Consider the following 9,156-nt stretch of genomic DNA (forward strand, 5'->3'; position numbering starts at 1 on the left):
ATTGAAGCCAGCATGGTCTAAGACATTTTTATTGTAAGCCAAAATATAAATCATTCGAAGAAAAAGAAGAAAACTGCACAATGGCGGGCGTAGACTTAAAGCATATTAAAAAGGCATTTATTTTGTCTCAGTGGCAGTTTGTAAGTTCAGTTCTGTTTAACAAAACGTCCGACTAGCAGGTGATTCTTTGGCGTGCACTGTTCGGGCTTTAAGCGTGTGAGAATAACCTGGTAGCCCGCCTCCACCGCCTGCAGCTGGCGATCGGTGTCTACCACGGACATGCAGTGGAGTCCCTGAAGCGTGGTTTCCGGCTTGCAGTTGGTGGTCCCCATCTCGTGTGCCTGATCTGCCGAGTGGGCAATGTACAAGTAGTTCTTTGCGTCTAACACCCTTTGGAACGCTGCGCTCAATGGGTACGAAATGTGAGCCATGGGCTGCAGAGAGCCGTAGCAGCAAGGACAGCAAACAAAATGTGCCTTGGCTCTTCGGCACTGCTGCAAGACGATATCTGTGGCTGTTCCACAGGCATGCAGAGAGGCCCCGATTTTAAATGCTCCGACAAAGTAATCTATATTGCATTGGTAAAAAACGCAATTGGTTAAGCCCAATTCGGTTGATCTTTTTTGAGCTTGGAGCAAGGAGAAAGCTTTGTTTTCCATCACAATAATGGTACAATTTGGCAATTTGAGAGCTAGAAGTATGGCCAAGTGCCCTGTGCCGCTGCAGAAGTCCACAATGCGGTCACCTGGTTGCGCCAGGGAAACCACCGCATTGGCCATGTTCTCCAGCTGCTGCCTCTTGCGCTCGAGTCGCTCCTTGGGCAGTGCGGAACTCTTGGCATGTGTGGGCTCAATCTGCTCCCAATTGATAAGCTGCTGGCCATAGGTGTGCTCCGAATCGGAGCTGAATTGCAGTTGCAGCGAAGAAAGCTTATTTAGAGCCGCTTCCACCATTAACTGACTGGTGTAAATGCGGTTTCTGGGTTTATATCGCTTGGGATCGGCTTTGTACAGACTGGTGGCCTCGCAGTCGGGGATTCCCAGTTCTCCGGGAGGGGTCTTTACAGCTTGCGGCACATAAAGATCACTTAGAACCCTGGCGCACTTATCGTCAAAAGAATCGATCTAAAACAAATATAATTTTATATCTTCTATATTTATTTGGGAAGATCAACTGTACTAACCTCGCTGAACCAGGTACTAGTAAGTGGAAAATGGGGCAGCATCTGCCCGCAATGCTGGAAGACAATTCTAAACAGGGGGTATAAAATTATATCGGCAATTGTGAAGCTGATGCCCTCGGCAAAGCGATGTTCTATAAGCAGCTCCTCCTTAGGTGTGGTGCACTTAATCTGCACTCGTTCTCTCTTCTTGACTTTGCCGCCATTCTCAGTCTGATTGGCCTGCTCCCTGGCCTGTTTATAGATGTTATGCATCCTCACTGGTTCGTTCATATGCTGCTCGAACCTTACCACTTCTTGTGGGACGGAATCCAAAATTTGCCCACTATGAAGTTGACTGACAACAGCAACCACATCCACCTCACAGAATCTAGTCCAAATAGAGGCTTCTGACGGAGCCAACAGGCAACTTCCCTTAAATCCTAAAAGTTTCTTTAGTGCCTCATTCGATTGTCTTGCAATAAGCTCACTGAAATAAAGGAAATATTAAGTGAATGTTTTCACTTATTTACCAATAAACTTATTATCCAACCGGCAAACAGCACACGTTCCAGCTATGAAGGTATTTCCGTCCTTTTCGTAGATCGGAAGTTTTAAATCCTGAATGGCGGGCAAGGATGCGGCATCCCTGCACGTGATGTGTCGATCCGTCAGCTCCTTTTTGAGTTGGGAACTTCGTAAAGCTATTTTACCGCCTTCGATCTTAGATTGAAAATTGGTTATCATTCTATAATTAAGCTACATAATTGAATCAACCAACCTTTGTGGAAACGAAGTTCACTCGCACATTTTTTGGATCGTTTAAAAATTTGTATGTAAACAAAGCCAAGAACGAGGACACACTAGTATAAATGGTGGTCTCTTTTTGAGTGCTGATCTCGATCTCCAGGTACAACTGATCCATAGTTTCATTAACCGATCATCAAAACAAAATGGAAACTAAACGAAAATCGAAAATATAATAAATGAGCAAGAAAATTATAAACCAGCTGGGGGCCAAAAGGGAAAGAGGAAGAGCCATCGGCATTCATCTGTCAATTTACTCTGCGATGTGAACTTCGGTTATCGATTACTTATCGGACTGTATGTGGCGCACTATTTAAATTTTAAAATAGCATATCCATATTTATATCTATGGAGATCATAGCATAGCCTATTTTTAGAGAGTTGTAAATTAACTTTGTACAATTAAACTATTTAATATTGTTAAAATAAAACTGATAATTCTCGTTCTCGTTGTAAAGAGGACTAAAACCAATTTTAATGTCAAGAACCAATTTCTGAACACCATATTAAATATGCCCTTTTGGTTTGATGTATTTACGTTCATTTCTGTGATGCAAAAGCTATTGTTTTCAATAAAATATTCCTGAAATCCCTTCTGACACAGACTAGTTTTGGTTCGCCTTAAGCAGATCATCCTTTTTTTATGTTTCTGTCGTTCCCATTCTTATTCCCACTAACTTCCCCTGTTTTGTCCCTTCCCAATGCCTGATGGCTAAAAATAAAGAAGTGCTGCTTGCCGCAGTTCTTCTGGCTCAGCAAAAAGGGCAACATAATTGTGGTGATACACTGCCCTTGGAAATAATCCTTCCACTTTTAGGAGCAAGTTGGCTTAGAATAGTTTAAGCAAGTAAAATTTTAAAAAAACTAAAACCAAACCAATTTTGCAACTTAAATATTTACATATATAATATAAATACATCATTTGGTCTTACGGAATAGTAAGTCAAATAACTTTCTAAATTTCTTAACATAAAGCCAACATATATACATCATAACAAGTTAGTGACGGTGAGATGATTTCAAAATTTGAGACCTGCTAAAGTGGAAGGGTATTAGCCGCCCATTAATGCAAGTTAATTTTAGCCATTCCGAGGAACGATGGACCAAGGAATGGGCATAAGGTAATGGTAATGTTGATGTGGAATGGGAATGGGAATGGGAACCCGGCAGAATGTTGCGACGGCTTTCTTTACCTGCTGTACTTTGCTGCTCGCCTGCTGCGATTTCTAATCGAAACGAAACCTTCTACCCTAATGATGGCCTCGGGGAATAACCTTGGCCCTTTGTTAGCTGAAAAATAGGAGTTTATAATAATTTTTTGCTTGGGGAACGAGAACTCAGTGATACCACATATAACTTGCAACATGCTGCATGTATGAGATCGCTGCGCTCCAACCGCTGTTCGCCTGCTCGAAGTTGTTCCGTTAAAATCTGTGCTAGGGCAGAGGCCACAAAATGTTGCACAAAGGGCCGGCAGCAGTCATCCCGCTCGCACTCGCGTACTCCTTGCGAGCCCTTCGCCATGAAATGCAACACCCAGCACTTAGGCCCTCTCGCTCTTGCTTAGAATTTTTTCTCGCTTGGAACGTGATGGGGAACACAGCATGGGAATGGTAATAGGAACGGGATTCGGGAAGTAGCAGCGGGAAGGGGTACTGTGCTCTATCCGCTTTCCAGCGCTGCTGCTCGCCTGTTCCCGGACACCATCGAAATTTCACATGTATTCCCACGGCCTGAATTTTCCCATGAAGAAGAGGAAGAGGATGGGCAGAATTTCAACAAGAGACAGCCGGAGAATCGCTCACATACACACTCTGCCTCTTTTTTTCCATGTTTTTTTTATGCATGAGGGTAAATGCACTGGAAAGTATTACCCTTTTTATCCTGAGATCAAGAGATTGGAAAACTAAGTATCCACGTGTACCTTACCTAACGTATGTAAAAAGTAAGAAAGAACGATTTATAATTTATCATAATATTTACCTGAGTACATCTCATCTAAAACATTTTTCATGAGATTACTAGGACATCAGGACCAATGCTTTTTGAAAGAAATTCAATTTAAGTGTTTCGAAATGATGTATAAAACAAACAACAAATGTGCATATAACAACTACAATATTTAAACCCACACCTTTGCATAATTGCATTTTATATAATCTTTTATATGGCATTTCTTTACAAAAAATAAATAATTATTTAAGATGCTAAACTTCCTTCCTTATTTAGATATTTAAATTGGTTTTATTTCGTTGAGTGCATGGTTCTTCCGTTCCTGCGGCTCTGATGGTCGTTTTGTTTATGTTGCTGTTGCTGATGATGCTGCCCCTTCTCAAATTCCCATCGCCCTGCTTCTCCTCGACCTCCTCCCAACCTCCCGATCCATGGCAGCGCCTGAAGTCCAGACTGGTCCTGGTCATGGACCCTTGTCGTCTTCGTACTTTACTTCTGCATTCGCTTGGGCTAACATCTTCTTCATCTGCTGCATCCGCGGCTGCTTTAACCTCTTTAACCTCTCCTTCGCTAAGGCTTTTTCTGCATCTGTGGCACTGTGGGATCGGTTTAGAAATAACTTTGGTATAGAAAACTGTATAACACCATTAATAGATCGGATAAAGAAATTTAAAATTACCATTCTTACAATTTCAGTGCTAAAATGTAGCATGAATCGCGCTTCGAGCTTTGGGATCAACAACTTCTCCTCAAGGGTGGTGACCACAGGCGGTGCAAAAAGTTGCCGATGGCCGAAATTAAGGTCGTGGTAACGTGCACACTATAATGCAATGGAACGTATAAGAATTCTAGACCCTGGAGAGGATTCGGTCGAATAGAGCGAATGTTGAAGATTGGTAGTATTGCCATGGTCGGGAGTGCAGGGATAAAGACAGCCAACTGAGGAATAGGATTTGGAAAAAAGAAATGCTTATGAATTTTGAAGTAGAATAAAAATCATAAGAGACAAGACCTACTGAAAGTACAGAGCAACCAGATGTTAAAACACGTCTGTAATGGCTGTAGTTTACTTCATATACCCACTGTGTCCCAACAAATGCGGCCTTGGGGAGCTCCAGGAATGCCCAAGCAATTGCGAGACAACTGGAACCACTTCCTCAGTCACCCCCTCCTCCTCATTCCCTTGCCCCTCGTCCTTGAACAAGGCCTCTTCTAATGGTCGATCCACGACGGTCGTGTCTCCCCTCTTCATCGCCCACCTCACTGCCCCTCCGCTCCAGCAACTTCGGTTTCCGATAATGTGGCATTGACTCGGCAGAAGTTATTCCAGTTATTTGTGCCACACTTTGCCAGACATGCAGCCATATGCTCCGGCTACTGCACTCCTGGTCTGTCAATATGTTCAAGGATTTTTTCATGCTTCCAGGCATGCCGATGACGTATGTTGTGTCTTGCTATAAGATTTGAGCACATAGTTACCTCAGAAAATATTTCGATTGGAGGCACTTGTAAACTGGACCAGCCTTCTATTTTGATTAAACGAAATGAGAAGAAGACAAGAAATTGTCTTCAATTTAGGAAACTTAATTTCTTAGTGGCAAATCTGTAAATCTTGAAAATAAAGTTTTATTATTTTCTTATACAAGAATGAAGAATTCCACAATTAACACAAAACGAAAATTTAATCCCTATGGAAAAATAACACCTTTTTATAGGTGGAGCTTTTATTGTGATGGAATTGAATATGAAATCGTTCAGAGTTTTTAAATAAACATACATATGTACGCATGACTTGTAATTTCCAACCAAAATCAAAAACCGAGCATAGGAGGAGTGCCGAACCGCAGAGTGAGCTCTAATATGTAGTCTGCTCAGAGTCTAACTCTATCCACCACTCAATCTCAATTCGCGGAATGATTTCCCCAAAACCACCACTCTATCGTCGCCCCACTCCACAGGCACACGTTCATACATAGTACGCCCGCTCAAAGCGACTCCATGGCGAGGCAACAAACAAACAAACAAACACGCAGACAAGCAGACAGTCTGACAGACTGACAAACAGACAAACAGACGCCGTAGAAATTCACACTCAGTTGAAACGGAACGAAATCGGGGGCAGCGCGATAAATCTCATGGGTTAGTGGCTGCGAAGCCTGGGCGCCTGTTCGTTAGAGTCCATGAATCGAAATTGTGTGGCTCAAGTGACGATGTTGTCTTTTTTTCGACTTCGTTCACCCGCCCGATGCCTTAATTCGAAAATTAGTGCTGGTTGCGTTGCAGTCGCTTCAATTGACGAGAGCGATATTCGCATGAGAAGATACTTTCAGACTGCGAAATAACTTGTTTTTAATATCTGGCGGTAGGACATTCCTGGAAAACAAACACATATGTATATGTACGTACATGTACATACATGTACTTGCTGCTCAAAAGTTGAGTGTACGGGTTCTTTTCTTTCGTTTTTTTCGCTCCGCCGGCGCTTCCGATTCGAACAACTAGAGCAGTGAGCAGCATCATTTAGATTTAGACCGGAATTGTAACAGGCGCACAGCGCCGATAGACCGGGAGAGCGACTCGCTGCGATTATTCTCACCCTCTAGCTGTCCCACTCTGGCGAAGTTCGCGTTGTCCCTCTCGCACGCGGTGAGCTTTCGCTTGGAGCTTTCGGTTGAGCGGAACTTTTAAAGGTAAGTTTTGAATCCAACCATTCGAACTTGGCGCTCTTTCAAGCTCCTGTTAATGGGAGAATTCATTTTAATTGAATTTCGAACCGATAAATTAACTTATTCCAATTTGGTATCCTTCAATGCCACCGGGCATGTGCTTCCGCAATATGTTTTCGCAGCATTTAAATTCGAGATGAGATCAACAAAAGATACAAAGTTCCTGAGGTATCACCTTTTAATATCAAAACAAGAGAGAACGCTATAGTCAAGTTCCCCGACTATATGATACCCGTTACTCAGCTATTCGAAGTGCGAAGGAGAGTCTTCAGCACATACAGTTTTTGGCGGTTTTGTGGGCGTGGCAAAAAGTTTTTTGGCAAATCGATAGAAATTTACAAGACTAATACAAAAATGAAAAAATATCGAAACATTTTTCAGAAGTGTGGACGTGGCAGTTTTGGGCGGTTTGTGGGCCTTAGAGTGGGCGTGGCAACATGAATCGACAAACTTGCGCTGCGTCTATGTCCCTGGAGTCTGTATGCTTAATCTCAACTTTCTAGCTTTTGTAGTTCCTGAGATCTCGACGTTCATACGGACGGACAGACGGACGGACAGACAGACATGGCCAGATCGACTCGGCTACTGATCCTGATCAAGAATATATATACTTTATATGGTCGGAAACGCTTCCTTCGAATCTAGTATACCCTTTTACTCTACGAGTAACGGGTATAAAAATTATTGACAACACAATCCAAGCTGAATTCGCTGGCAAGGTACTAATTAAAACCAAGAATTCCCTTCAAGCTGATCAATTCATGAAGCTCATAAGTGAAAAAGACCTATAAATATATCCACGGTCAAATAATTCAAGAAATCGAAGCATGGCTAATTTAAATTACATTTCAATCAACTACACAAGGAAGTCAGAACTAATAAAACCATTCGGAAAGTGGACTACTGACTACATACAATAACCGCCACCACGATGAATCTCTATACTCATTGACAGCCAAATCTTTTGTCTCTTATTTGTGCCAAGCCAAAGCCACCTTCAAGTACACAGGATTCTACCCACAGAAACATCATTACCTACAGATTGGACGAATTCCACATGCATTTCCACTGCATCCAGTTTTGACCTAGGTGAACCCATGCCATCCGGAACAGATATAACCAACAAACCTTTCAAATAAAACTTAAACGCTCCAATAGAACACGAACGGCTTTTGTAACGATTACAAGGAATTACTAATTTTAATAAAACACTTCCACCCAAACATAATTTGACTCCAAGAAACACACATCACATATACTTAAAATACAAATAATACTCAAATTCCGAAACTTCCAAATCCATCCGCATGGCGATTGAAAACACACAAATGCTACTCCACAGCACGGTGGATACTATTGCAATTAAATCGCATGAAAAATCTACATTGTCTCATTCTACATACATCCCTCCTAACAAAACTTTTCACCTTTGGACCCAAAATCAGTTGTTAGAAGCAACTGCCCCTGTTTCCTCTACAATTAACCAGAGAGGATGACTACTGCTGAAATTTATCAACGTGGACCCTACGTTATGTGACACACAAAGCTCAACATCAACAAATATTAATAACCAGGAAGACAACAACGTCAAATCAGTTATCCTCCAAAGTGCAGATCACAGCATAGCCAAACATTCCTTGGTAATATAAAAACTAGAATCACTAAATAATAAAACAAGATACAACCTATATACATACATACTATGTACATATACAGATAGCAGTGAAAATCAGAGGGGAACTCTGAATTTGCCTTGACTCTCTGTCAAGCAAATACGAAACGTCAACCATAATTCTCTGACAAATCTTTTCTACATGAAAAATCGTCTTCTTGGTAAAAGCTGACAAACCCAAGAAAGCTATCATACATATATATGCCTTACGTAAGACTAAAAGTGAACCAACATCGACAATACCAAGAAAAGTCCTTTCTAAAATAATCAGACTACGGCTGGGACACTCAAGATTGTCACACGGATTCAACCAACAAAACAGTCTATGCCGATTCTGTTTTGTTAAACCAGCCAAATTACTATATCTATATATATATATATTATAGATTACTTATATATCTATATTACTATTACTATATCTTCTCTTATCTTAAAATATGTAAATATGCTTTACAAATGTTAATATTAGTCATTGTAGTCTGTTTAATTAAATAATTGTGTAAGTAAATTGTTAAGTAAATCTGTACCCACTAACCGGCCAAAAGTCTCAGTTACTAATAATTTATCTGTTTAATTAAATAATTGTGTAAGTAAATTGTTAAGTAAATCTGTACCCACTAACCGGCCAAAAGTCTCAGTTACTATGGCCGATCCCTCCACGTAGCTTAAGATTAAAACCTTCAGTTACGGTGTATAATAAATAAATAAAATATATTAAGTATTGTTTTATTTTATTTAAGCTTCATTTTATTTAATTTTTCCAATATCGAAAAGCAGTTTTTAAATTTGAATTTACTTTCAATATCGATACAGTCCGCGCTCTTATCGATAGCTTAGCA

The 9,156-nt window shown here is 40.9% G+C and overlaps 2 protein-coding genes across 5 annotated transcripts; both read right to left on the reverse strand.

Moving 5' to 3' along the window:
- Position 1: 1 nt before the first annotated feature.
- LOC122612157 (glutathione S-transferase C-terminal domain-containing protein homolog) lies at positions 2-2,185 on the reverse strand. Its single transcript, XM_043785589.1, has 4 exons — positions 1,941-2,185; positions 1,713-1,882; positions 1,184-1,649; positions 2-1,124 (listed from the first exon to the last, which is right to left on the reverse strand). The coding sequence occupies exons 1-4, from the start codon at positions 2,082-2,084 to the stop codon at positions 147-149; spliced, it is 1,758 nt and encodes a 585-aa protein (XP_043641524.1). The 5' UTR covers positions 2,085-2,185; the 3' UTR covers positions 2-146.
- A 1,925-nt stretch (positions 2,186-4,110) lies between these two features.
- LOC122614299 lies at positions 4,111-4,935 on the reverse strand. 4 transcript variants are annotated; one of them, XR_006325737.1, is made up of 2 exons: positions 4,599-4,931; positions 4,111-4,515 (listed from the first exon to the last, which is right to left on the reverse strand). XR_006325737.1 is itself a non-coding variant. In XM_043788853.1 (2 exons), exon 1 carries the CDS (start codon positions 4,826-4,828, stop codon positions 4,655-4,657), a length of 174 nt encoding a protein of 57 aa, XP_043644788.1. In that variant the 5' UTR covers positions 4,829-4,935; the 3' UTR covers positions 4,111-4,515; positions 4,608-4,654. The 4 variants fall into 4 exon arrangements, 3 of the variants coding, with proteins under 3 accessions (XP_043644788.1, XP_043644786.1, XP_043644787.1); XM_043788853.1 differs by having other exon boundaries at positions 4,608-4,935; XM_043788851.1 differs by having other exon boundaries at positions 4,111-4,538; positions 4,608-4,935.
- Between the last annotated feature and the right edge of the window lie 4,221 nt (positions 4,936-9,156).

Source organism: Drosophila teissieri, chromosome 2R (assembly GCF_016746235.2).
Source record: "Drosophila teissieri strain GT53w chromosome 2R, Prin_Dtei_1.1, whole genome shotgun sequence".
NCBI lineage: Eukaryota > Metazoa > Arthropoda > Insecta > Diptera > Drosophilidae > Drosophila > Drosophila teissieri.

What these genes read in the sequence shown, in the direction of transcription:
- LOC122614299 (XM_043788853.1), bottom strand. Translation starts at nt 4,828, where the DNA reads ATGGCAATACTACCAATCTTCAACATTCGCTCTATTCGACCGAATCCT.
- LOC122612157 (XM_043785589.1), bottom strand. Translation starts at nt 2,084, where the DNA reads ATGGATCAGTTGTACCTGGAGATCGAGATCAGCACTCAAAAAGAGACC. An exon ending in TGAACTTCGTTTCCACAAAG is followed by an intron (nt 1,883 to 1,940) that starts GTTGGTTGATTC and finishes TTTCAATCTAAG; the next exon opens with ATCGAAGGCGGTAAAATAGC. An exon ending in GGAACGTGTGCTGTTTGCCG is followed by an intron (nt 1,650 to 1,712) that starts GTTGGATAATAA and finishes CCTTTATTTCAG; the next exon opens with TGAGCTTATTGCAAGACAAT.